General features: G+C 46.6%; 12 protein-coding genes across 12 annotated transcripts; 4 read left to right on the top strand and 8 right to left on the bottom strand.

Moving 5' to 3' along the window:
• Positions 1-341: 341 nt before the first annotated feature.
• On the bottom strand, positions 342-1,485 carry LY89DRAFT_739496 (uncharacterized protein; the record flags this gene model as incomplete). Its single annotated transcript, XM_018220468.1, has 5 exons — positions 342-1,034; positions 1,086-1,127; positions 1,175-1,267; positions 1,328-1,369; positions 1,423-1,485. 5 exons carry the CDS (start codon positions 1,483-1,485, stop codon positions 342-344), a joined length of 933 nt encoding a protein of 310 aa, XP_018065655.1.
• Positions 1,486-3,470: 1,985 nt separating this feature from the next.
• On the bottom strand, positions 3,471-5,292 carry LY89DRAFT_655092 (uncharacterized protein; the record flags this gene model as incomplete). The annotated part of the gene is made up of 4 exons (XM_018212328.1): positions 3,471-3,642; positions 3,694-3,805; positions 3,854-5,027; positions 5,083-5,292. The coding sequence occupies 4 exons, from the start codon at positions 5,290-5,292 to the stop codon at positions 3,471-3,473; spliced, it is 1,668 nt and encodes a 555-aa protein (XP_018065656.1).
• Positions 5,293-6,464: 1,172 nt separating this feature from the next.
• Positions 6,465-7,583, top strand: LY89DRAFT_723119 (uncharacterized protein). The gene is made up of 3 exons (XM_018218792.1): positions 6,465-6,664; positions 6,711-6,881; positions 6,926-7,583. Exons 1-3 carry the CDS (start codon positions 6,537-6,539, stop codon positions 7,494-7,496), a joined length of 870 nt encoding a protein of 289 aa, XP_018065657.1. The 5' UTR covers positions 6,465-6,536; the 3' UTR covers positions 7,497-7,583.
• Positions 7,584-7,868: 285 nt separating this feature from the next.
• On the bottom strand, positions 7,869-9,045 carry LY89DRAFT_242206 (uncharacterized protein). Its single transcript, XM_018206117.1, has one exon. The coding sequence runs from the start codon at positions 8,657-8,659 to the stop codon at positions 7,961-7,963; it is 699 nt and encodes a 232-aa protein (XP_018065658.1). The 5' UTR covers positions 8,660-9,045; the 3' UTR covers positions 7,869-7,960.
• On the bottom strand, positions 8,986-10,218 carry LY89DRAFT_759223 (uncharacterized protein; the record flags this gene model as incomplete). Its single annotated transcript, XM_018221457.1, has 2 exons — positions 8,986-10,099; positions 10,142-10,218. The coding sequence occupies 2 exons, from the start codon at positions 10,216-10,218 to the stop codon at positions 9,424-9,426; spliced, it is 753 nt and encodes a 250-aa protein (XP_018065659.1). The 3' UTR covers positions 8,986-9,423.
• A 327-nt stretch (positions 10,219-10,545) lies between these two features.
• Positions 10,546-12,231, top strand: LY89DRAFT_689184 (ankyrin). Its single transcript, XM_018215858.1, has one exon. The coding sequence runs from the start codon at positions 10,723-10,725 to the stop codon at positions 12,028-12,030; it is 1,308 nt and encodes a 435-aa protein (XP_018065660.1). The 5' UTR covers positions 10,546-10,722; the 3' UTR covers positions 12,031-12,231.
• A 755-nt stretch (positions 12,232-12,986) lies between these two features.
• Positions 12,987-14,089, bottom strand: LY89DRAFT_674637 (uncharacterized protein; the record flags this gene model as incomplete). Its single annotated transcript, XM_018213452.1, has 2 exons — positions 12,987-13,941; positions 13,983-14,089. The coding sequence occupies 2 exons, from the start codon at positions 14,087-14,089 to the stop codon at positions 12,987-12,989; spliced, it is 1,062 nt and encodes a 353-aa protein (XP_018065661.1).
• A 734-nt stretch (positions 14,090-14,823) lies between these two features.
• Positions 14,824-16,050, top strand: LY89DRAFT_674638 (ankyrin; the record flags this gene model as incomplete). Its single annotated transcript, XM_018213453.1, has 1 exon — positions 14,824-16,050. One exon carries the CDS (start codon positions 14,824-14,826, stop codon positions 16,048-16,050), a length of 1,227 nt encoding a protein of 408 aa, XP_018065662.1.
• An 880-nt stretch (positions 16,051-16,930) lies between these two features.
• On the bottom strand, positions 16,931-18,352 carry LY89DRAFT_759226 (uncharacterized protein; the record flags this gene model as incomplete). Its single annotated transcript, XM_018221458.1, has 4 exons — positions 17,641-18,352; positions 17,349-17,588; positions 17,200-17,287; positions 16,931-17,033 (listed from the first exon to the last, which is right to left on the bottom strand). Exons 1-4 carry the CDS (start codon positions 18,032-18,034, stop codon positions 16,931-16,933), a joined length of 825 nt encoding a protein of 274 aa, XP_018065663.1. The 5' UTR covers positions 18,035-18,352.
• Positions 18,353-19,270: 918 nt separating this feature from the next.
• On the top strand, positions 19,271-20,494 carry LY89DRAFT_242251 (alpha/beta-hydrolase). Its single transcript, XM_018206119.1, has 3 exons — positions 19,271-19,699; positions 19,750-19,904; positions 19,959-20,494. Exons 1-3 carry the CDS (start codon positions 19,402-19,404, stop codon positions 20,373-20,375), a joined length of 870 nt encoding a protein of 289 aa, XP_018065664.1. The 5' UTR covers positions 19,271-19,401; the 3' UTR covers positions 20,376-20,494.
• Positions 20,495-21,140: 646 nt separating this feature from the next.
• LY89DRAFT_655098 (FAD/NAD(P)-binding domain-containing protein) lies at positions 21,141-22,907 on the bottom strand. Its single transcript, XM_018212329.1, has 3 exons — positions 22,182-22,907; positions 21,851-22,135; positions 21,141-21,800 (listed from the first exon to the last, which is right to left on the bottom strand). Exons 1-3 carry the CDS (start codon positions 22,689-22,691, stop codon positions 21,279-21,281), a joined length of 1,317 nt encoding a protein of 438 aa, XP_018065665.1. The 5' UTR covers positions 22,692-22,907; the 3' UTR covers positions 21,141-21,278.
• A 116-nt stretch (positions 22,908-23,023) lies between these two features.
• On the bottom strand, positions 23,024-24,464 carry LY89DRAFT_689189 (NAD(P)-binding protein). The gene has a single exon (XM_018215859.1). The coding sequence runs from the start codon at positions 24,382-24,384 to the stop codon at positions 23,335-23,337; it is 1,050 nt and encodes a 349-aa protein (XP_018065666.1). The 5' UTR covers positions 24,385-24,464; the 3' UTR covers positions 23,024-23,334.
• Between the last annotated feature and the right edge of the window lie 287 nt (positions 24,465-24,751).

Raw genomic sequence — 24,751 nt, forward strand, 5'->3', positions numbered from 1 at the left:
AAAGTATTGTGTTTGAATGTCCAGCGACCTAGAGGACCTTTACAAACGAGATTTCTTATTTTCCAGAGTATATTTTTAGAACTGAATTATCACTCCCCAAATTCACGACTAGTCCCAGGGACTTTGGAATGAACATTTACAATCCCGTTTGTCATGTTGTGAAACTCTCAATTTCGGAATAGAAAGTACGGCAGTTTCTAAGTTTGTAATTAGAAATCACTCTTTCAATGTACAGAAAATCAACGGACTCGGAGAACAGCTTTCGTTTCTCATGCAATGACTAGCTAATTCTGAGCTCCTACAACATCAATAACATCGAGTTCCTCTCCGTCCTTCAGCCTTCATGGTAGACCTAGATGATTGACGAGAGCATTATGGTTAATGACCAGCGATTTGATAACAAACGAATGAACTGTATTGTATCCTCTGTGGACGTACAGTCTAGGTCCATAGTTTGTACCATGGAATCGTCTGTTCAAGGCTTCCGCGATGGCGGGAAAGTCGTCCACTGGTCTGAGCCGGCGGCCGAGCAGCCGCATAGCAATTTCGAGGAGCTGGCTTAAGTAGGTGACTTCTACATGGTGGAATGTTTGGCGGGATCCCGGAGGAGCAGCTGTATTTCCGCGCAGAGTTCCGACATAGTTATTGTAGGGACCAGCGGGAATGTAGTTGAAATTTCCCCGCTGGTGGGGGAGGACATCGAATAGGCCTTGGAGATTGTTAGGGTTTGGGATGGCAGCGCGGGGCGGGAATCCTATGCCGGGAATCCGGTGGCCATTGAGAGGCGCAAAAGGACCGGCGGGCTGTTGGACATGAACCGGTGGTTGATTACCAGCCGGAGGGACCGCGGCGGGAGGGGGTGCTGGTGCGGGTTGTAGCGGAGCGGAATAGTGGACTGGTGGCGGGACTTGTAGAGGTTGGAGAATGTGCGGCGCAGCATTCAAGATTGCTGGTTGTTGTGCTTGCTGTGGCGGATTTGCGTGGTGGAGCGGAATTGCCTCTTTGGTCCTCAAGACCTCATCACCAATGTCCGCCTGTGAGATTGTCAGCAAAGGATTCAGATTGGAGATGTCAATCAACCATACCGGATCCGTGCTTGACTTGTGGTAAACCCAACGATTGAACACCTAGGACTTATTAGAACCTAACGTCTTCAAAGGAGCTTCGCACTTACAACATGGTATGGTCCAGCTCCTCTTACATCTTCGTCCTCATCTTCGTCGTCTGCAACCGCAACAAGCACGACTAGTCGTCCAGTTATGCCTTCCTGTAAAGCAAACTTTTAGCAAATGAAAGAACAAACACGAACAATGATCAAAAGACTTACAGGGTTGTAATTGGACTTAGTGTACTGCAGCCCATCGTACACCTATCACGTATTAGGAAATCTGAAGCAGGTTGTTCGTAGATATAACCGCTCACTAAGTGCTTTGGAAGTCCGGTGGCTGCATCGAACGCAGCCTCGATTCTTGCGGATGTTGCCATTTTCGCGATACTAGGTAGGGTCTTAAAGGGAGCCGAGATATGTAGTAAGGAGGTGAAGGCGGTGAAGTTGAGAGACTAGGTGGGGCAGAAAGGAGGAGGCACGAAGCGAGCTCCGTAAGCGAGATAGGAGCTGAGAATTACGCGATTCTTGTCTCCGTGGAACTGGAAAATAGAAGGTTGAGTTGGATGTTGTGGTTGAGGATCGAGAGTTGAATATTTTCGGTTGGAAAATCACGATTGCGAAGAAGAGATTGAGCAAGAAGGCTGTGGTTTTGCTTCCCACCGTGGAACCGGACTAACGGAAATTTTCCTCGGCGGACTAAACCTATCGAGGAAAAAGTCAGGCCGTTCAAATTGAATTCAAGGCTGAAGATGACCGTCCTTGACAGACTAAGACTGTCCAAGAAAGATCAGGTCGTTCTATTCTATTAGTGTAAGGCTGAGGATCGCCATCCTCTTACTGATGTTTGCATGGGCGAGTATCCAACTCTCCGGGACCGTGATTGAGGGAGAGCTTTCTAAATGTGATGCTATATCTCTCAAGCAAAAAAGGTAGTTTAAGTAATCCAATCGCGAGGACTACAACTCATTTGTAAATGTTGATTATGGCTCTCGTCATCTCAGCGGGATCGCTGGAAGTCCATTATACACTATACTCGATACATTGATCTCGCTGAGAAGATATCGATTTTTCTAAAAGGATTTCAGGATGAGGATTGGTTTCACTTGCATCATTGGATTGTCAGACTGAGACAAGAAGGACCGCTTCTTCAATGTTCCGAACAACTTCAGGTCTTGAATTGTTCTTTATCAGACTATGACCCACCAAGCTTTTGCCACCGATTTTCTTCCACAGACTTTTTCTAATCCTAAGAGTATTATGACAGTTTCGAACAACCTTTTTATGAACGCCTCTTTTCACAATTGTTGACTTGCGCCTCTCATTTTGGTACAAAGGTTCCAAGACGTACCACTAGATAGGCTATACAAATGGCATCGGATTGGTCTTCTTGGTATACAAATTGAACGTGTCATTTTTGTCCTACTGTACGGACTCCTGTAAGGACTCTTTTGGTTGAGTCTATGCCAAACCACTTGGCAATCAACAATTGCGGATCCTAACTCGTGATCCTGTGAAGTCATAGCACAAGCCGAGTGATGCTGATCCGGTTCTGTGAATCGACAGTCCCCCTCTTTCATCACAACAGTTATACATGATTTCATACAGTTTCCGTCTATAGTTGTAAGTTTCTCCAAGGATTCGTCTGAAATTGTTCTTTTGGTCTTTTCAGAATCTGGATAATCCTTTATTTGTTGCGATATTCAGATCTGTAATTTTAAATCGGTAACATGGTCACCTAATGTTGTAGCCTCTACTTACAAATTCTCAATGTGCATGGGTCCATCTTCAAAAAGCTATGGATCCTGCAAATACTCGTCTCAGCTGCTCCAGACATCTCAGTGTTGACTCATTCACCCCAAGGTTGACAATGTCGTTCCGTGGTAGCGAAGTCCATCCCCGGAAGAGCACTGATGAAACAACACATTTAGGACAATCTGTGGGATGAGCGGAGTGGAACATGGGAGTTCATGGTAGTGGGCATAGCTGTGAGTTGTAAAGATGCTCTTTAGTTGACATTCATCTTCGACCTAGTAACCACACTCTCCTCCATGCACGTCCTTGATTGAACACTCAAGGTCTCCTTCGTTACATTTTCAGTCCAGTAATGAAAGTAGGAGCATATGAATTCAGTCCGCGGTCCACAATGTGGAAAGAATCAGCATCAGAACATGGGAGCTTGCTTTATACAGAGCTTCGGTCTGCTTGGGGCAATTTGAGGAGGATATTACATTCTCTAAGTGCATAATTTTCAATACTATCAAAGCCTATCATACACTTTACCTAAGTACTATTCGAACTTAGAGTTCTTCTCGCTCAATTTGCGCGTTTCGCGCGAATCGCGGACCCAAGTCCCACACAATTCTCACCACAGGATATTCAATCTCTTCCATCCATTCGGTGGTGGTATAGGGTCCTCCGGCTTGTCATTCATCTCATCCAGTGCTGCTCGAATTGGAACTAGTTCCAGTGGAAGGATCTTTGTTCGTTTGAAGATTTTCCAGCCGCCATACAAAACGATGACAATTGGGATGTCCCTTTGGTTATGTTAATTGAAGCTATAGAGAGCAATGTTGGAGCACAATTACAGGTATGATGATATGAAAGAAGTTGTGTCCCAATTGCCCTTGATGAAGACTGAGAACCCGCCAGTAAAGAGGAAGAGAATGCAAAAGACCAGGCCGATCCGCGATGAGTATGCTACAAGAACGTTAGCATGGTATCCAGCTATCCAAAAGGAGTACTTACGCGTCCACCAGTGATGCCATGGAAGTTCTTGTCGCACAATCCCTTGTTTCTGTAAAGCTTGATGTAATCGAATGTGATTGAACAGAATGGTTGCCCACGAAACAAGTGTGCCAGCTGCAGTAAGATCCAATAACCAGTAAAAGACCGTCAAAGCCCCATTCGACAAGCTCAGAAATGCTAAGCATGCAACAGCAGTCTGAAGTAGGACACAAACATATGGAATCCCCCATTTCGTTGTTCGTAGAAAGATTTTTGGTGCTTGATCTTTTAATGCCAGGCCATAAAGAATTCGAGTTCCTGCAAGCATGGCTTGGTTGGAAGACGACCAGGCTGAAGTCAAGACGACAGCATTGATGATCGATGGAACCGCCTTGATGCCTGCTCGCGTCGCAGCAATGACAAAGGGGCTTTGGGCTGCTGTACCAGAATCGTCATTCAGTGCTGAGTCGTTACTTGGGACTATCAATCCAACAATGAAGACTGACACGATGTAAAACAGTGAGACTCTCGCAAAAACTCGATGACACGCCTTTGGAATGTTCTGCCGAGGGCTTTTCGTTTCTGCAGCAGCTACGGATAAACTCTCGATCCCAGAGAAGGAGTAGACCGCATTGATCATTACTGCCCAGAATCCCAAGAATCTTCCAAGAGAACCAGGAACTAGGTACTCAACAAATGGTCCGGGATTCTTCCAGTACCGAAAGCCAATTCGTTCCTGGCCGGGAACGCCTCCCAAGTCTATCATAAGACCCATGATAATGACCCCAACAACCAAAAGTATCTTAATAAGCGCGAAGAAGAACTCGACTTCGCCATAAACACCAACGAAAATGATACCAACCAGGAAAGTGATGATGATTAGAAGCGTAATCCACAAAGCAGGATATTTGTCCGTCCAGAATTCAATCAGTACAAGAGCGGCAGATATCTCAGATGGAACACCAAGGTATGATCCATAAACAACGTTCCAGCCGACCGCGAACCCAAGAGCCGGATCGACCAAGATATCCGCATGTCGAACAAAGGCTCCTGTGACCGGAAAAAGAGCAGATGTTTCTCCCAAAGCAAATTGAACAGCGCAGACTACCAAGCCAACAATTCCATATCCGAGAAGTGCTCCAAGTGGTCCACCTGTCTGAAGTGCTCCACCCAGACTAAGAAACAGTCCTGTGCCCTACGGAATGTCAGATGTGATCACGTGTTTCGTAGAAAAGTGCAAGCCTGCTTACAATTGCTCCAGCCAGAGCGATCATCTGAATATGTCTTTGACCTAGAGATCTAGAGAGGTTCTCCTCCTCTTGTTCATCTATGATGCGAACCCCATCTTGAGTTTCGCTCACCAGAGTTGCTCGGTCGAGGAACGCGGTCTTTGAAGTATCGGGATCCACATTTGAGGAGGTAGGAGTCTCATACCCAATATTTCTCTGCTGGTTGACCATATTGTCTTTCATTTCGAATTGAAGCCTTTGACTGATAGGATGGTTGTATCATAGGATTCTAAGGGAGAGGGAACGAGACAACTTGCGAGAAGGAGGCCCATTGGGAAATTGACACGGCAGGAACCGTCGTCGTCGTCGCACACTGTCGCACTTTCTTTTAAAATTGCGTCTTCATATAATGGCTCTCTCCGTGGGAGTTTGTATCCTGAATAGGAATGTCATACCTCGGGAGAGAAAGATTTTACTTGTGGACCCAAATACAAGCTAAACCTTAATTCGACTTCGAAGCACAAGTGTGACATTGATCTTTCGCAGTTTGATTACTTTTTTTGTGCAAGGCGACGACGTCAGTAGAGACGATTTGCAATAAATTTTACAAAACTGCAGAGGTCTACGAGAGAGAGAGAGAGTGAAAATAACGAGATCGAAGAAATTGGTCGTAAAATAAGTTGAACTTTTCTTGCTGGGAAGTTTTGGACATCAAGCACGCTTGTGAGTATCTTACTGTCAACTCCACCTATTGAGGCAACTTGACACCGCTTGGTACCCTATAGCTTGTCGATTCTTGTCTCTCTCGAACGGAGTCTAAAACTCATCTCAATTCATTTCCGCAAGACAGGCGGTCAAATTCAGCTCAGCCAGAAGCACTAGACTTCAATGTCCGAAATGCAAGAACAATCTTTGTGGAAATGAAGATCGAACAAGAATCAAATGCATACTTGACGCAATTCTAAATGTTCCACGGAAATCAAGCAGGGAGGACTTTAGCGCAACTGATTCAAAGAAGCCACTCAGCATTACGCAAGAATCAAAGTTGAAAACTCCAAAGCCCCAACACTCGAGCATCCACTTGGTAATTCACAAGCAGGCTTGAAAAACTCCTCTGTACATATCTTGCACCAGTAGATAAACAGATTGAGCCACGAGTTGCGAATCACAATGCAATGCCAAGTCGTCTAAAACTCTTGGCTCGCCGCTTCAACTCATATTCGTAATAGAAGTTGGATCGAGCTAAAAATTGCAGATGAGCAGAAGAGGAACCTTTGGATAGATGGAGAGGTGATGCGCCGTCTCCGCTGCACGGGAGTCGATTCCCAGCTGAAGTGCGGGGTAGCGGGGTATGTAATAATCCTCAGGTGACAACCCACAGCTTCCTCCTTCGACTTCAATCTTCGAACTCCACGATCATCGACTCACTATCTCGTATTGTACTTGTGAACAGCTGAAGGGTTCTTTTGGTCAAGATGCCGCAAGTCACATATGTAACTTACACCCGCGGAGTTGATGCGAAACACCTCCATCTCGGAAACCTAGTCCACGACTTCAAAGACCCCCTCAACCTCGAACCATATGTTGAAAAGGCATATACTGAGTGGGTATATTCGCAGATCAGATCTTCTGTGACTGATGCACCTTAGCCTGTCCGAGCCTGCTCCAGCATGGGCTCGTTCTAGAGCACTTGATAATTTCGCACTGACGTTGGGAGAAACACCCGAAGACGAAGAGAAGGAAGAAGAAGACGAGGAAGTCGAAGGCAATAAATATCTTGTGGCAGCAGCAGCGAAGTCAACCCAGCTCGAAATCGATGAGTAAGGTCTACAGCTTTCATTTGGGTTTATGCTGATTTCCACAGTCCTGAGGAATTCTTCGAGAAAATCACTCTCAAGTCAGACAAAGCGAAGAAGTGGCTCGCATCCCACATCTCTGCTGCCGAAAGCCTCCAACCTCACGCCCCTCCTCAGATCTGGATGGCTACAGGGCTGATCCTCATGACGCACGCGACATGGACGAATCTCTCGAGCAAGCAAACCTTCACCCCCGGTCTACCAGCACCTTTCGATCCAACTGGAGTGACAGCAATTCGTCGATCATCCGTCAGCGAACACATCAGACCAGTGATTGGGTACGAAGAGAAGGAGGATACAAAGCATATTCCCGGTGCTGTCATTCATGAGACGGGCAAATATCCTGGTACTAGGGGCTGGGCGATACGCTGGGAGAGAGTTGATACTAAGGTCATGTCGGCAGAGAAATGGAAAGGTGGTGTTGATAACCAGCTCATGCTGAATATACCCAAGATGTTTCCGAAGATTGCGATTGTTGAACTGCAGGAAGGGACGTATGCTCAGAATGCAGACAAGGGATCCGAAGATGACGACAACTACTGGGACTTGTTCATTGATTTAGTTGAAGAGCTCGAATAAGAAGGTATTCGCGCTATTTCAACCTTTTCGAAGCAGTTAACAAGGAGAAATAATTGCAGATACAACAGAAATGGTGTGGGGCGTGGGCTCTTCTAAGAGTTTATTCAGAAGGTTGACGAAGTCATTCAATTGGATAAAACTTCTTCGTATTCCTATTTGCACAAAGCCTGCAATTTTTTCAACGTCCCCATGAATGGTCTCTGTGCAGATCTCCTGCTTCATTACACTTTTCAGTATATAAGACCTCTATGGTGGGTTGAGCTTGCCTTGCGAGCCCCTTTTCAGTAAGCGAGCAATGCGAGCTTCGCCTACTCCAGCACCCAAACACTCACACTCATGTGCACACAAGTCTCGACTGCCAGAAGCAATAAGTGCACATTTCTCGTTCCTCTTCTTCTTCTTCGATAGTATAGCTTTCTAAATTTTAACATTACACTGGCACATAAGATCTTACAACATCCCTCTCAACTATTGCCTCTCGTAGCCACTTTCCTCCCTAGCTCAACCAGCATTTCGTTCTCTATAATTGGTCTAGAATACCCATGCAAAGCAACATCAACCATACTCGCAGCCAAATCCGGCATAAAAATATACTTCCCAACCAAGCCGACAAGCCAAGCCTTGAGAACTGCACCCTCTTTCTGGACAAACCCCGGTCTCGCAACAAAGACCTCAAACCCCGTTCCTTCTTTCTCCTTCCCAAGCTGCAAAAGCGCATTCTCAAGCTCTCCCCTCATACGCCGGTTCTCCGCTAAGAACCACAATTTCTTCTCTGGGTCTTTCTCTGGTAAGGCGCCGCTGAGATAGACAAATTTGAAACTCTTGTTCATGGGAGCGGAGTTCGAGCTGTTGAAGAAACCGGCAAATGTGCGTGCGGTTGTGATTGCATAGTCGAAGTTGATTTTTTGATTGAGCTCTGGAGGCTTGACTGGGACGTTTGATCCGAGGCAATAGATGCATGCATCAGCATCTGCCAGCTGAGTCATGAGTTCAGGGGGGTAAGTCGTGAAGTCTTCGTGGATGATGACTTTGAGCTTTGGATCTGAGATTTTTAGGTTGCGCCGTGAAAGAGCGATGATTGAAGTGATTGAAGGGTTTGCGAGGCATTGAAGTAGGACTTCGTTGCCGATGTAACCTGTGCTACCCGTCAAGATGATCTTCATTGTTGGATTGGATCAGAGGGAACTGCACCGTATGTGATGTACTGTACTTTTGTAGTATTTTGGCATTTATATAAGTACCTGTTAAGTTGGAAATTTATGGTGAAAAGCACATTCAATACAGTATCGGCCAGTGAGATATCCCGGTCGGCGTAATTCTGCCCCCGAAAGCGGTTGTGGCGTCGCCTAGAAAAGATCAACTACCAGTTCAAGTGGGATCGCAATCAATTATATCCCGATACAGAGGGTCTTTCAGTAAGCTCTGGTTAGGTGTTCTCAGAAGAGTGGATTCAGGGAGAAGGATTGAGCTGATGGCGATTATCGGTCGAGAGAGAGCAGATTACTAATTCAGGGCCATGCCCAATAAAGCGAAAATTGGTCACGATACTAAGTGGTCAATGATAGGCTCCGGCGTAAATATTTATGAGCAATGTCATGGAAGGAAAGGAAGGAAATATTTTGATTGAGTAATTTAGAACGAACGTGCTATGAAGCAAGAACAACATAAATTGAGAATAACCATCCCAAGTCCACAGAAGTAGAGAGCGTCGAGAATGTATAAAGTAATGGACATGTTGCCGGCATAGTAAAGACAGCAGTTTCTCTCGACATGTGCCATAAAAGGAGAAGGTGAGAAGTGAGAACTTCATCAAGTATCAATTGGACAAAGACAGGCGCAATTCAAAAAGCAGACTTGGAAAGAAATACCTCCACACCAAAGAACTCCTCCAAGCGTCAGCAGAGGCTAAGTACCTTCAACGGTAACTCTAGTGTCCATGACGAGCTCGATGTTCCTTCATCTTGTCCTTGCGCACCATCCCGTTCAAACCAGAGAACCTGCAGGTGGGTTCAGGGCAAGCATAGCGGCGGGCATTCGGGTTATGCTTGAGCGCATGGCGATTGAGATCACCAGTACGATGGAAAGGTCTGTTGCAGGTGATGCAGCGAAGGCGAGCAGGAGGGAGAGCAGCGGGAGCTGTAGCTGGGGTTCCCAGTGGTCCGCCAGCCAGCATATTTGCCGGCATAGTAGCATTAGCGATCATGGTGTTGGCATCGGCAACTTGTTGGCGTTGGGCATTGTCGAAGTTGGAGATAGGCGAAGTTGAAGTATCAGTGTCTTCTGCATAAGATGCAAAAGAGAAGTCGAGATAATCATCGAAATTCAAGTCGTCTTCTTGGACTCCCAGATCTGGGTCGACACTGCTTGTCACTTCAATAGCAGATGCAAAGTTGTGTGACGAATGTTCGGCGTTGAAGTCGAAGTTTGCTGACCCGGCGAAGTCGAGGGCATCCTCTGAGGTATTGGTAACACCATTGGGTGAGGTATCGACGTCGATGTGGCTGAAGTTGGGAGGCGCTGTCTCACTATTGAGGCTAGCGGGAGCGAGCCGCTCCAGGGCCTGAAGCCGTGATTCGATTGCATAGAATAGGGAGGTGCGATCTCTAAGGCATTCCACACGTGAGCATTTTTTTTTAAGAACTTACCGCGAGCTTTCCATTTCAAGACTGGAGTAGGTAGAGAGCGGTTCAGCTGAGCCGTCGAGTTCTGGTTGATAATGCATCATGGCATGAGAATACAGGAGTATGATATGACACGAAGGCGACCCCGTCGGAAAGGCAGAAGCGATTGTAGAGTTGAGTTGAGGTAGGTAGCTTTCCAGGCTTGATGTAAATTTCAGCTGGGTGGATTGTAGACCAAAGACAGCGGCGATGATCGGTTTATCTTCTTTGATGAAGAATGGTGAACTGGCGGTAACCTTACTGCGCCCCAACGCCCGACTAGAATTTGATGCCCCGCCCGCACTCGTGCCCCTCGCTTAACGAGGTAAGGTTAAGGCTTCGTCCGAAACGATCAATTCCGACAGCTTTTTTCTGCGGCTGAGAGTAGATGGTCCACAACCACGAACAATCAAACTGTTACGATTCTTCGGCACTCAATTATCTTTTCGCAAAAATGGACCAGAACTACTTGTCATTTCTTTGTCAACAATGTCGGAAAACATTCTATACACGTACAGACTACAAGTACAGTCCTTGCGCTTTGTCACACGCTTACCGACTGATCTATGAGTAGTCGGCATACAAAAAAGCACGAAAAACTCTTTTCATGCCTCCTCTGTCCATCTAAATTCGGCCTCAAGAGTGATCTGGATCGACACAGGCCTACCCATCAACAAGTTCAAATCAAGTACAAATGCCCGTTCCCAGGATGCAATTCCAGAGGAATGGCTCGAAAAGACAATCTGAAGCAGCATATCAAGAAGAAACATAACTCAGCAGCCCGACAAACCGCCGAAATAAAAGATCCAAATGAAGCTCAAGATACAACCCAATTCTTGGAGGCCAATGCACATGCACGAAATCTAGAGCTATTGGAAGCTGTATCGGTGGGAGAGGAAGAGAGAGTCAGAGAGCTGATTTTGGAAGGGAAAAGTCTTGCTCTCAAGAGTAGGGAAGCGCTATCCGCCATTTCGATTGCCGTCGACAAAGGCCAGACAAGAATCTTAGAGATACTCATGGAAGAGGAAGATTACTGGTACTACCGCCGCTCATTTCTATCCGAAGCCATCGGAAAACACAGTGTTAAGATGGTCAAAGCGATACTCGATGGTGAAATTCGAGCCAAGGAGCCACTAGACCTTGAACAGCCTTTGGATCAAGCCATCCTGCGTGGTAGTGCAGAAATCGTGCGAATGATACTTGATGCAACTAAGGAGCCACCAAATTATTTAGGTTCGGTTGAAGCAGCCATCCGAAGTGGCAGTGTCGAGATCGTGCGAATGATACTTGATGCGATCAAGGAGCCACTAATCCTTCAACGATCCTTGGCTGAAGCCATTCGATGCGGTAATGCTGAAATCTTGCAGTTAATGCTTGACACTCTTGAAAGGCATGGCACCTTGGACTTAATCGGTATTGAATCGTGTATAGTCCGCGCCGCTTTGAGTGGAAGAGTATTTGTTATGCGTATGCTTATCCAATACTGCACAAAGATGCACCAGGAGAACCCTTTGGCTCTGCTCATAACCGAGGATGTCGACGCGGTCCTACCTGTTGTATTTCGTCCAGACAACATCAACCGCCGCTTTGGGGATCCCGGGGTTACACTGTTGCATTTAGTGGTACTCAGGCGCCCGCAATTGATCAACTTACTTCTTGAAGGCGGTTTCGATATCAACGCTAAAGCCAGATTCCGTAGTACACCCTTATCCTATACTCTCCGTCGATTTTACTACATCTCGGTTCCCAACCACGACCTTGTCAATAACGAAGTTGTCAAATCTCTCCTCGATGCAGGAGCTAAGATATCCCCCGGCGACTTGGCTTCCATGCCCCTGGATCTTCGAGCAAATTATTGCAAGCCATCTTATTGAGCATACTGTACAGGGAATCAAATGTTAGATAGGGTCTTAGATGAATCTAGCAGTATGTATGTGGAAGAGTTATGAAGTGGTCTTAGCGGAGTTTCGGAGGATCAAAATCTATGTTCAACGCTATATGAGACAACTCATCAGAAAGAAGCTGGAAAGAATGTCATGAAGACCTTTGCTCTATGAATTACAGTGGCATCAGCCCTTCACTTGATGATCATTTACACCGCTGTCTCTTGTTTGCTGACCATACTTGTAAGAGTGGTTGAAACACGGAAAGCACTGCGCCAGACTGTTGTAGAACATATGGTCTGAGCTGAACTATTATGACTACTCTCCGCCGTTTTTTAATTCATTGCTGAAGGATATGGAACCACCTCAAGCGCTTGGTGATGGTAAAATAGTGAAAACGGGCTCAATTTGAGCTCACGTGATTGGCTCCCAAATGGTTTGTTGACCCGCAAAGCTTCCATCTCCCCCGGTAGCCTTTGGAGTATCTAAGATCTCAGGGTGCCGCTCAGTGACAGTTGCTGATAGCGAGCAGTTTACCAGTTTAAACCATGAGTGACGAGCGCAGTAGCTCCGCTATTTTAGTAAGCGAGGCAAAAAGGGAGCTTGGTATCTTCATTCACACCAGAGTCCAGACAAATGATAGATTTCGAGATGGATCCTTTGAAATTTTGAGCTAAGTTACAGCATGTGCAAGCAAATATTCCCCGTGACAATCGATTTCCAGGCCAGTATAATCGGAACTGTTTCAAGAAGATAGCATACTAAGGAAAAGATAAATTTCGCAACGGATTGGCAAAAGAAACAGGAATAGGCGAGTAAAGACAGAGGTAAACCTTAAGTTGCGTAGAGGACATCAAAGGAAGGAAACAAAAGGAATGAAGACAAAGTCACGAAGATCCGATGCTATCCCTAGGCCGAAGATGCCTTCAACACAAACCAACCAACATTTAATGGTTCATATGAGCCTGGTGCTGTGCCAATTTATCTCTTCTCAAGAAGCCACGTCTGCCAACTCGAGAACAACCAGGGTATGTGCAAGAGAATCGAGGGGCATTGGGATTGTGAGAGAGGGCATGGTGGTCTCTATCGCCACGGCGGCGGAACGCCAACGTACATTGTGGATGTGGACAATTGTAGGGACGTTGATTGTTGTTCGATACTCGTGAGACTACTGCATTGGCAGGTTGTGTTGCAGATATATTGGAGATTGTAGCGGCGTTGTGGGCACCGCCTGCAAAGGTGGTAGTAGTATTGAGAGCCGATGCGCCATCGACCTGTTGAGGGGATTGAATCGAGGCTGCAGAGAAATCGAACAAGTCCTGAAAGTCAGCTTCCATAGTATTATAGATACTAGCATTGAATAGATTGTAGTCCTGTTGCACCAAGTCTTCAGTCTGAAAAGCACTCTCGGTCGAGACGACATCAAAAGACGAGGGGACAAGTCTGCTATAGCCCCGGGAGAACAAATCGGGTGCACCGCCATCATCACCAGTGTCAAGCTCTTCTCCTGGCAGATAAAGTCGGCTTGCAATCAAATTGGAGCCATTATCATCGTCGGAAAGATTCGGCAGAGTAGGTGCTAGAGTGCCAGTAGCCACGCAACATTGGTGTGCACCATGACCGCATTGGCACTGCTTTACAGGGGACGATGCTCCTGCGACAAGACGTTGAAGTGTAGCGCATCGTGATTGTAGGCTAGAGAGCTCAGCGAGTATGATGTTTCTGTCTGAAATCTCTATCTCCGGTAGAGGTCGAGTCAAAAGATGATTAATGGATGAGTCGAAGGTTGTTGCGCAAGGAGGTGCGCGAGTATTTGGTAGCGAGGGAAGGGTGTTGGCGTTTGCTTGCGCAGCAACCAAGTTGTCCGAGCTTTCTTGCGACCACACAAAATTTGGTTGCTTGCTGAAAAGTAGGCATATCAACTCACGTGTAAAAAAAATTACCTGTTCATTTCTGCACCAGGCCGTTCTGTTTCTTGAGCTTGAAATTCATCATCCCAGGCATTACAGCCATTCTTCCGTGTACTTATGTTGCTGTCTGCGATATCCATCCTTGCAGATAGTCTCTTGGGTGTCCGAAGCTTGAGAGCAAGGTCGCGGTCGAGAGAGAGGTCTGCTGGCTTCGTTTGTCCAGAGTTAAACTTCGAATCGCAATGTTCCGTCGTGTCAATATAACAGTCTGCGAGCCGTCTTGAGAGTCAGAACGCTTGGTTGTACTATTAATGAAGGTGAAGGTGCTGATGGACTGCAGAGGAGATTGAGGACAACGCAGCATCATGAAAATTCTTGCGAGGGCGCTGATCGCACATCACTTTGCTGCGGCTGAGCCTTAGCCGCTGAGGCTTAGATTCGCCCTACAGCGCCCTACGAGGCTGGCACATTCGCCCTTCAACATTCTTTTTATCGTAATTTTTTATGACTTTGGACCATTCCTTTCTGGTTCTGAAGCTTATATCCACAGTCAAACTATGGAACAAATGATATATCATGGATAACGAAAAAGAAGAAATCCGTATTAGCTGTAATTACAACGGATGTGGGAGAGCTTTTATGAGATGTACGGACTACAAGTAAGCAATTCGACCGATTACAGTACCGCAACTTACAAAGAAGTAATAGCCGCCATCGGAAAACGCATGAACGGCCGTATAAATGCTCTCTTTGCGATAAGTCCTTCGGCTTGAAAACCGACCGCGACCGCCACCGAGTGACTCATCAGTCTGAGATCTCCAAGTTCTTCTGCAAATTCAAGGGAACACCGCGGAGGGATTATCTTCTCAAACATATGCGAACTCGTCACGAGAATATTGCCGATCCCGCTTCGAAGAAGTCTGTACGCCACTACTACCAAATCTCCTCAAATGAGGGGACAACAGCTCAGTCCGAGGAAGCAGTGCTCAAGCTTCTCGTTGCAGTCAGTGAAGCAGATGAGACTTCTGTTCAGGAAATGATATCAGCCAAGGTGGACCTCTATGGTAGAGACTCGACAGGTAGAACTGCAGGGGACATAGCGGCGACGAAAGGGCATCTCGGTGTTATGCAATTGTTAATTGGAGCCGGTATCAACGTCAACTTCAACAAAACTCAGCCTTGGCTCTACCAAGCTCTGAAAGCGGGCAAGTTCGAGACCGCAAAATGCCTTTTAAAAGCAGGTGCATTCCAAAACGCCACGACACATATTGGTGGCAGATCATCCACAATTTTTGGAGAGATGCTTGTAACACAAAGTTCGGAAGCAGTCGAGCTGTTACAAAAACATCGAAACGAAAATCTGCTGCAACCGCTAGGAAGATTACAAGAGCTCTACACAAGATCCATCGGCAAAGACGACTCTCCTCGTACATTGCAATGTTTAAAGCTCATGTCCCAGATCGAACCCAACCTGTGTGGGGGCGATACCAAGTTTCAATTTGTGCAAACACCACCTCTACACATTGCTGCTGCTACAGGTGCTGTCGGTGTCGCCAGCTTCATACTCGACCTAGGAGCGGATGTTGAAGCCAAGTCAAAGGCTGGTGACAGTCCTTTAATTCTCGCGATCAAGAGCAATCACTTGCCAATGGTGAAACTTTTATTGGGACGCGGGGCAAGCTTGCATGCTATAAGTCACATACAACTCCATGGTCCTGACGACTTCATGCCTCCCATGCCTCTGATGATTAGCCCCAGCAGGATCGCCATGATACGTCTAATCTTCAAGCAACGGGGCTTATCACAAGATGAACAACCACTCCAAATTCCATCATGGCGTCAGATATTTATATGCCAACCAAGAGATAAGAGCGAAAGAGTGGCCTGGATACAGATTGAAGATTTTCCCTCTTTTCACATACATAGTGATATTGCAGAAGCCCTCGTGGAATTGGAAGAGAATGAAACACCTCTTCCAGCGTATATTTTCTACTCCAGCGTATATTGTCTACCCCAGCGTATATTGCATCATTCTGGAATCAGAGGGAAAACAGACCAAAAAGGTTGTGATCAGGTAGGCGCGGGCGACGAAGTACGATAAACAGGCTTAGAGGCAGTTCATAAGTTGTAGATAGAACAACTAGTACTCTTGATATCCCGCTAACATTATGGAAATTATATTTTTGCTAGATTTCGCGCGGATTCCGCTCAAAGAGAAACCCTAGCAAACAAGTGTTTATGATTTTGTCTTACTCTGACACACAACAAACCTTGCTAAAAGCCTAGTCTTTACCTTATTCAAAACACCTCCATCATGCTCAAGTGATTTTAACCGGTTTTGGAAAGCTTTAACAATATTCTGCTTATGAAAAGTGCCCACCATATTTTCAACGTCATATTATCTATCACTCTCGTCAAGACTTTAGAACGACTTGAAGCCAAGCTCACTGCTCACGGGAAGCTGCTGAGATTGAGGCTGAAGTAAGGATTGTCTAAATCATCATCCAATGAAAGATTCTTGCCGAAGTAAACTAGACTTGTAGACACCGGGGTCGCTCTGGTGTCTGCTACATAGACGATGAAATAAGGATTGCTGATTACTATTGAGAAGAGCTGTTGAGACTTTCACTAAGAATCGGGAGTCAACATAAACAGCTTCGTTACTATACTGGACTGAGTGCGTCCTCTATTGAGAGCTCCTATGTTGAGGAAATATACATTTAAATAAGTACAAAATATGAAATCCCGAGCAAGGCCTTGAATAGAAAGCAACTGCAGCTTTTCATGCTTGAGAAAGGTTCTACTTCAACCAACGGAAAAGAAAAACAAAACCATTAGCCTGAAATAAAACCTATCAACAAGTAAATGCCCATGAATATTTTTCAAATTCGTCTATCCACGAATATATATTACATTCCCCACGATCCCCTAAAGTTCGTCATCAACTTTGCTCTCCCCGGTGAGCGGTATTGATCTGGCGGTTAAAAAGAAAGGAGGAAGTCATCACGAATCTTCTCGATTACTGCGATGTAGTCGTTGATCTCTGCAGCGAGCTCGGGAGATCCGGTCAATGTGCCGACAAGTCTAAGATTCGGGAAGTTAGCAATTTGCCAATGGACGGTCCTAAGAGAGTAAACTGGGAGAATGCTGCTCTGTGGGTATTGCCGAGATTGGAATGAAAGTGTAGCAGGGAAATCATTGAGTGTGCTTGGAAATGAGACATGCAAAGCAAAGAAATAGTCATTCTTACTCGGAGTAGAAATCCAGGAAAGGGTTTGTGAAAGCATCAACTACGTTGATCCATATCTGGATGAAAGGCTTAAACTCATCCACCAGACCTATTACACTCGTCAGTCCGCAAAGCCTACCGGAGACTATTCCACCCCATTTGCGACTAACCGGGAAAGAATGCATTCACAACAGCGTCCACAATGCCTTCCACAACTTCTAGGATTTCCGCCCACACGTCTAGGACCTCAACCAGAACCTGAATCTCCTCGATGCTGAAATCGATTATCGGATCTTCGATCAATTGGGTAATGCTGCCCAAGCCGTTTGTGAGAGTTCCCCCAATGTCTCCGAGGACAGTGAAAGAGGTCATCAGAGTGGGCTTGCCGCCATTTGATGCGGCGCTGGCGTCTGAAATAATAATTAGCATTGTGTATCATAGGATTTGAACGTTGAGCCGTACTCAAAGCGTTTGCAGAGCTATTGATGCTGGAAGACATGCTATTCATCGTAGTTTGGAGTGTTGTGACAAAGTCACTGCGCTTCGCCAGTGTTGAAGTCGTGGATGGTGCAGCGAAAACCTGAGTTGCGAAGCTGAAGGCAGCAAAAATAGCTGCTCCTGAGAAATACATTGTGGGAAAGAATATGATGTGCTGAGAAACGAAGTTCTGAAAGACGGGAATGAAAGAAGACTGTGATCTTTGATGAATCTTTGATATGGATGAGTGACATTGAGAGATCTGCTCAGCAGATGTCACTTTTATACATGTTCTGACCTGTCTTTCTAACAATCCCCACACCATACTTAGAGAATCCCCGAGGCAAGAAATACGAATCATCGGCCCAGAAGAAATCATGGAGTTACTTTGGCTTTTTTGGATCCGTCATAGGATCAAATTAAGAATATCTCCACAAGCCATAGTTCCCCCGCAATCTCAAGCAAGAATGGCTAGACCTAGACATTAGGCCGATAATAATTAGACCGAAACTATTCAGAAAAGCCGGGGAGTATGCGGGGATAACACAGGAGAATCCCAATAGTATGTCGAACTGGAGCGTATTAGCTGGCGGATAGCCACATGTCAATGCGGCGCTCGGAGCTGCTGCAGCTGACACGGGAATCTCATCTATCAAATCTCCCACGTTTTCGGCTTTCTTTTAGACTGTAATTTCAAGCAAGGGCTACATTAGACGATTCGACATCTGCTTCACTTCGCCAAGGAAAGCGCGATCGGTGCGGGGTGCAATAAAAACCAGGCAGGAGCTGTTCCAATTCTCCTTGCACTAAACAGAGATTTACATCTCTTTCAGCTAGCTTGCCTGTCCGTGGAAAGGAGTTCATTCCAATTGAGGAGCCGCAGCTCTCAAACTATACTAACCTGGATCAAATCATGGAGCGGTGTTCGTCCCATCAAATTCAATGCCGATAGGGTACCAACGCCTAACCGACTCTCCCGAATACGTCGGATGATTAGACTCGAAATTTTACATATACGGATATGGGGAAGCAGTGGAAGTTGCCGGCCGATCAATGAATAAGTCTTCTCGGTGACGGGGCCAAGGTTTATCCGTTGAAGCAGGGTCCTCGTTTCTGCTGCCGCCTCGGTAAAAGTTTACGAGGATCGCCAGCACTAGACGATCGATGGGCCAGGGGCTGAAGGCGGTCCGCTACGGGCTACCATCTACAGTACGGATCTCGCGCCTCGGTAAGCGTATACGGCGATCTACAGCGCTACTGTAATATCGGATGACAGGCCAGTAAGTTTAAGCGAGTAAGGATGAACCTCTCCAGAACTTCACTCCTCCCCACTCCAAGCAGATATTCTCAACATCTCAAATTACAGAACCCACAACAACAGGAGGCTTCCTCCACAGTTCGTTAGCTGCGACCTGCACAATGAAATTAGTCTTTCCCCGCACCTCGGGGTAGGACGGCTCCCGAATACGGCGTACACTTGTTAGCAGAGTTGGGATGAAGTTTCCCTGGCTTCCACGAGAATGCACGAGCTTTATTGATATTTGTAAAGTACAGTAGTGTCTTTTCAATGTCCGGGCTCTTTTTCTTTTCAGCAATTTCCGTCAACCGTGGGATGGATGGGTGGTGGAAATATTTACATATAAACCATCGCCCTGAAGCTTGATCTATCATATCAATCTCACTGCGTTCGTTCTTCACTATTCTCCCACCATTTCCTTCCTTCTGGCATCATCTTCTCTGCTCAAGATGCGTTACGCATACCTTCTTCTCTCGGCCGTGACACTTCTTGCCAAGGTTCACTGTGCTCCGGTTGCGGACAATGCAAATCCTACCGTCACCATATCATCTGGAGTGGTGATTGGAACTGCAAAGGCGATTATATCGGCAGCACAATCAACCACTACTGTATACAATTACCTTGGCATTCCCTTTGCGGCACCACCGACTGGTACCGGTCGCTTCGCACCTCCTGCCGCACCGACAGCTTGGAACTCGCCGTTGGAGGCAACGGCTTTACCTCCTGCATGTCTTCAACAATTCATTTGTTAGTATCTGCGAAACTACATAATATATGTATCTGCTAACTCCGTTCAGACCCCGAGTCGACGGCTGAATTTCTGGAAGAAGTGTTTAACAACCCCGGCGGTCCAGCGCCACCAGAGAGCGAGGATTGTCTATATCTTAACGTCTTCGCCCCCACAGATGCCTCTCCATCCAACAAGAAGGCAGTCCTCTTTTACATATTCGGTGTATGTAGCCCGTCTTAATCTACCCATCGAATTTTCTGCTGATAAAATCTTAAGGGCAATTTGCAATTTGGCACCGGATCGCTGCTAAATTACGACGGCTCGTCATTCTCTGGTTTCCAAGACGTAGTCGTCGTCACATTCAACTACCGAACGAACATATTCGGCTTCTCAGCATCACCCGAACTCCCAACAGGGCAACAAAACGTCGGTTTCCTCGATCAGCGCTTAGCCCTCCAGTGGGTCCAAGACAACATTGCTCAATTTGGCGGTGATCCAAGCCAAGTCACCATCTTCGGCGAATCAGCCAGCGGCGTCTCCGTCAAGCAACTTATGGCACAGCCTCCCTCACCACTCCCCTTCCGCGCTGCGATCATGCAGTCCGAACAAGCTGTTCTCCCCGGCACCGGCCTCGCCAGCTACCAAGCCACATTACGAGAATTTGGCTGTACGGACGAGAGAAAGGGGAGATGACTTGGAACGTTCTTCGAATAATTCATGATAGGTGCTGAGAGCGATGACCACATGCAAAACTGCCGGCTCTATCTGGCCCATGGATAATGGGAGAGATTCCCACACACCTGTCTCGAAGAAGCCCGAGAGTGCGGACACGGTTCGGGTCTGGAAGTACTGAATCGATCGAACCTCCTCGGTTGATCGGTTCCCGTAAGGGCGAATGGTTGACACGGGTGGTGGGCGAAAAGGCAAAGTTCAAGGGGTAAGGTTACCCCGCGTTCCGAATTCTACTTCGTACTGCATCAAAATTACATGTCCCGTTTGCCTTGTGGAGAAAGTTGTCAAAGACCAAGCAGCTAGATAAATCGCACGGTTACCTAATTGGAGACTTGGAGGAAATTGCCCCAAAACGGCTTTGAGATCAATCTTCAATTTTCTAGCGACGGAGCCACGGATGGGGCTGACGCCCGCCCGGATCGCCATGTGGATAAGTAGGATCGACTGGAACGGAAGGGGAACGGTAGGAATACGCGGAGACTAGAGCTTCGAAGGGTATAGTAGTAGAATTTATTGTTGATCAGCCAAGGCGTGGTCGAGATTCCAAGGGTAAATTGCTAAGCCAAGATCTACATCTGATTATATAAGAAAGTTGTCACGGTTTTTCTTCGTTTTTCTTAATATTTGATATTAAAGAAACAAAAGTGAGCTATTTATACGGCTTGCCGACTAAGGATATTTATATTTGCATTTCTTTTCAAATATAATTATAATTATATTTACAGTCTGGTGCAGTCGTCGACACAAATCACGTGGAAGCACCTATCCCTCTGCAAGGTGGAAATTCAATTCAGAGAGAATAATTATTGTTGACGTGGGAACATATGCTACGATGTTGCTTTGAATCACCCAAGACATTGATGTTCACAACCTGGGTCTTGCCTCATCCGAAGCACCTCCATTAGTCTCGAGTGATCTCAACGTACGTTGGAAAGTCTTCACAACATCATGCTCATGCAACCAAGTAGTATTCGAACCCTTCGCAGCCCTAGCTCTCAATTCACCGTCACTTTCCTCAACCCCTCTTCTCAGCTTCTCTAGCCGAACATCATTATTCGCGTGGACGAACTTCAACAATCTCTCCGCATGCGGCTTTCGAGTCTTCTCGTACAATTTCATTGCCGCTGTGATCTGATCTAGTGATGGCGTTTCCGTAGAGTTCACCGGAAATGAGGAGAATAGTGCGAGAGAAAGAGCGTAAGCATCATCGATTGCGAGAGATCCTCCCGTGGCGTGAGCTCCACCGTGTGCATGAGCAGCATCTCCGATGAGCACCACTCGATTGTCGAAGATCCAAGAGTCGAGGGTGGTGGCGCATGATAGGTTTGGATATAGTCGCACTGAAGGTGTGACTTCAGTCAGTGCTTTCACTATTGGATTCCAGTCCTGCGTCTTGATGAGCTTCGGGTTCTTTCGAGAAGTGCCAGGGTACTTACAGCAAACAAGTCTCGGAATGCTTGGACGCTGGCTTTTTCGTCCCACTCTGCATATTTCAGCTGTGCGTTGGGATCATCCGGATCTGTGTGGATGCCTCCAACTACTGTATATGAGTTCTTTCCTAGCTTTGAGGAGAAGAATGAGGTCTTTTGGCACCACCAGTGAGTTGAATCTTCGGGCAAATCGGGTATTGATTCAGTCAAGGATGCATCGAAGCAAGTTCGATACGCTGTCCAACCGCTCCAAAGCAATTTGAAGTCGGGGACGAAATATTGTCGTACAGCCTGTTCCTAATCAGTAAACTTAGAGATTGCAGGTCAAGTTTCTCACTGATCGTAGCCCATCTGCCCCAATCAGAATATCAGTCCCCACCTCCGTCCCGTCTTTAAACCGTACATTCACCCCATTCCTCAACACATCAACCCCCTCAACCCTCTTCCCCAAATGAATACTCTCCCTCGGAACATTCTCCAACAAAGCCCCATGCAAATGACTCCTATGATACCTCGCCGTCCTATGCAAATACTCATCCACATCCTCATGCTTATCATTCCCAATAACCTCCCCCGTCTTCCAATGTCTATAAATCATCGGAAGATTCGACGGACCCCGGAAACAGACATCGTCTGAAATGGCATTGTGAAGACCAAGACGTTCGAGAGTTCGAAGTCCATTGGGACCGAGTGCTATACTGGCGCCGATCTCTTTGAGCTCTGTGGCTTGTTCGTAGAGTTGCACGTCGATGAGTGGGTGTTTACGGAGGGCTATGGCGGCTGTGAGACCGGCGATTCCGGCGCCTGCTATGGCGATGCGGAACTTTGGAGGCTCTGAAGAGGACATTGTGATCGTATATGCGAAAGCTTCGGGGTATTTGGATGTTGAGATGGCAGGTTTCTCGTGAAGTGCAGGTTTCCTTCGATTATCAATCTCGACATTTATGCGTCTAGCATGTCATATCCCACTTTTCCGCATTCGGCAACTAATAACGAGGTGGATCTAATGAAGATAGCAGTGGATTTGTGATTGATATGATGGTTATGAAGTGTTGTAGATGAGAAGATGCTGCCGTGAAGCAACAGAAACGGCGAAACTAGAAGGTGTGCTGGGGTCTGCCGAGGCTTACATGGTCACATGACTAGGTCATAGGTTTGAATCTTACTTGTGAGGGACGTGTATGTGCTAAAGTAAGGTCTACATCAGGGGGATATGAACTTCTTGTCACACTTTGTAAGTAAGTTTCCTTAATTAGAATCGATACTCTGAGGCGAATGAGGTATTCGGCAAACACAAGCCCACTTCAAACTACCCCTGAACCTCAGGGGCTCGCTTGTCAATTGCGGTGGACATGGCTTGCAAGCGCTTTGACTGACCAATAACCTTCACGTCCAACAGAAAAGCAACTTGATTCATGATGTTGAGAATATGTACGACGGAGATCTCAAATCGGTTTTAGGAAGGTAAAGGATCGTTCCCCACCTCTGCTCTAGCTCGCCACAGTCCCAGAATACCCTCCAAACCCCGAATGATCTTCTTTCAAAATGACTGGCAGCTCGTCCTCAAGATAGCTGCGCCTCCAATCCTTTTCAACAGGTTTCCAACCCAGAGCTCTCAACCTATTCGCCCTACTCCTCGAATTCAACCCCGTCACAGCTCCCGTATACTCCCCAAACAGATCCCCATAAAGCTCCTCTGGCATCTCCTTTGGCACCGCATCTTCAATCTTCCCATTTTTCTTCAACGCCTCGCCAATCACCTCCGCAACCTCCTTCCAAGAAGGTTCACCATCACCCGTCGTCTCACAGAAGAAATACGGATTAGCCAACAAACCATCCTGATACCCAGCGTTCTCCATCGCGTGCAAAAGAACAACATAAGCCCTCGCGAGATCCAAAACGTGGATATTGGACTCAACAGCCAGACCCTTCCCCACATGCGCTGCATATCCATGTTTGATAGCCCATCTCGTCAACGTCGGGATCTGAATCGAGAGTCTTTGATGTTTGGGATTGAATCCATATATTAGTGGTGGGATCATGATACTAATCTTCGCTTTGCTTTTTAAGAGTTCCGAACTCTTCGTTTTCACGATAGCTAGGTCGATTTGTCGATGTGGAGCATCGTCTGCTACGCTGTCGAGTTCGGATGGGATGTCGTCGTGGTAGATCTTTGTGGATTTGAAAGCACCCAACGCGTTGTCGTCTAGGACTGAAGTGCCGGATGTGTGGATGAAGATTGTTTCTTTGCCTTGTTTGGCGCGGGCGGAGATGCCGTCCAGGATTGCTTCGACGGAGGGTAGATGGTCTGCTGTTGCGGTGTGGAATATTATGTCTGCTTCTTGAGCTTGAGATGAGATGAGGGCCTTGTCGTTTAGGTCGCCCATAACGGGAGTTGCTCCAGAGGCAGAAATTCCATCGGCATGCTTTTTTCTGCGGACTAGGCCGGCGATGGAGTATCCTTCAGGGACGAGGAGGTCGATGATATTCCAGCCGATGAAGCCTGGGCCGACGATGAAGACTTTTTTGTTGGGAGCCATGGTTTGATGTTACTCAGATTCTTTAGAAGACTTTCACATTGATTGATAATTTTCTTTGATTTGTATGGGATGGGAAGGTGATATAAAACCATGGTGTGATGATCGTTGAAGTGATTTCTAAGCTTTACGTCAACCACTTAACTGCGGGGCAGTTTCTACCTTGTCCGGAATGAACTCCCCGGCTGGGTATTATTGGTCTCGATCGGTAGTTAAAGCTTTGCATAGAGAATCCTCGATGCTCTATGGCTTCCTATTCCCGCCTTTACAGCAAAGAATGAGCAGTTCAGGATCATCGTTGGCACTCTGATCATGTGACTTCAGCCTACAATTCGAGATGTGGCTGTATTCTAGCTGTTTCTAGATCCTT

The sequence above is a fragment of the Mollisia scopiformis genome, assembly GCF_001500285.1.
Source record: "Mollisia scopiformis unplaced genomic scaffold LY89scaffold_24, whole genome shotgun sequence".
NCBI classification, from domain to species: domain Eukaryota; kingdom Fungi; phylum Ascomycota; class Leotiomycetes; order Helotiales; family Mollisiaceae; genus Mollisia; species Mollisia scopiformis.

Excerpts from the sequence above, each read along its gene's own strand:
- LY89DRAFT_655098 (XM_018212329.1), bottom strand. The coding sequence starts at position 22,691 with ATGTCCTCTTCAGAGCCTCCAAAGTTCCGCATCGCCATAGCAGGCGCC. Across the intron at positions 22,136-22,181 it reads GGGCAGATGGGCTACGATCA|GCTGTACGACAATATTTCGT; the intron begins GTGAGAAACTTG and ends GATTAGGAACAG. Across the intron at positions 21,801-21,850 it reads CATTCCGAGACTTGTTTGCT|GACTGGAATCCAATAGTGAA; the intron begins GTAAGTACCCTG and ends ATCAAGACGCAG.
- LY89DRAFT_723119 (XM_018218792.1), top strand. The coding sequence starts at position 6,537 with ATGCCGCAAGTCACATATGTAACTTACACCCGCGGAGTTGATGCGAAA. Across the intron at positions 6,665-6,710 it reads GTTGAAAAGGCATATACTGA|CCTGTCCGAGCCTGCTCCAG; the intron begins GTGGGTATATTC and ends GATGCACCTTAG. Across the intron at positions 6,882-6,925 it reads ACCCAGCTCGAAATCGATGA|TCCTGAGGAATTCTTCGAGA; the intron begins GTAAGGTCTACA and ends TGATTTCCACAG.
- LY89DRAFT_689189 (XM_018215859.1), bottom strand. The coding sequence starts at position 24,384 with ATGGCTCCCAACAAAAAAGTCTTCATCGTCGGCCCAGGCTTCATCGGC.
- LY89DRAFT_689184 (XM_018215858.1), top strand. The coding sequence starts at position 10,723 with ATGAGTAGTCGGCATACAAAAAAGCACGAAAAACTCTTTTCATGCCTC.
- LY89DRAFT_242251 (XM_018206119.1), top strand. The coding sequence starts at position 19,402 with ATGCGTTACGCATACCTTCTTCTCTCGGCCGTGACACTTCTTGCCAAG. Across the intron at positions 19,700-19,749 it reads ATGTCTTCAACAATTCATTT|ACCCCGAGTCGACGGCTGAA; the intron begins GTTAGTATCTGC and ends AACTCCGTTCAG. Across the intron at positions 19,905-19,958 it reads TCCTCTTTTACATATTCGGT|GGCAATTTGCAATTTGGCAC; the intron begins GTATGTAGCCCG and ends TAAAATCTTAAG.
- LY89DRAFT_242206 (XM_018206117.1), bottom strand. The coding sequence starts at position 8,659 with ATGAAGATCATCTTGACGGGTAGCACAGGTTACATCGGCAACGAAGTC.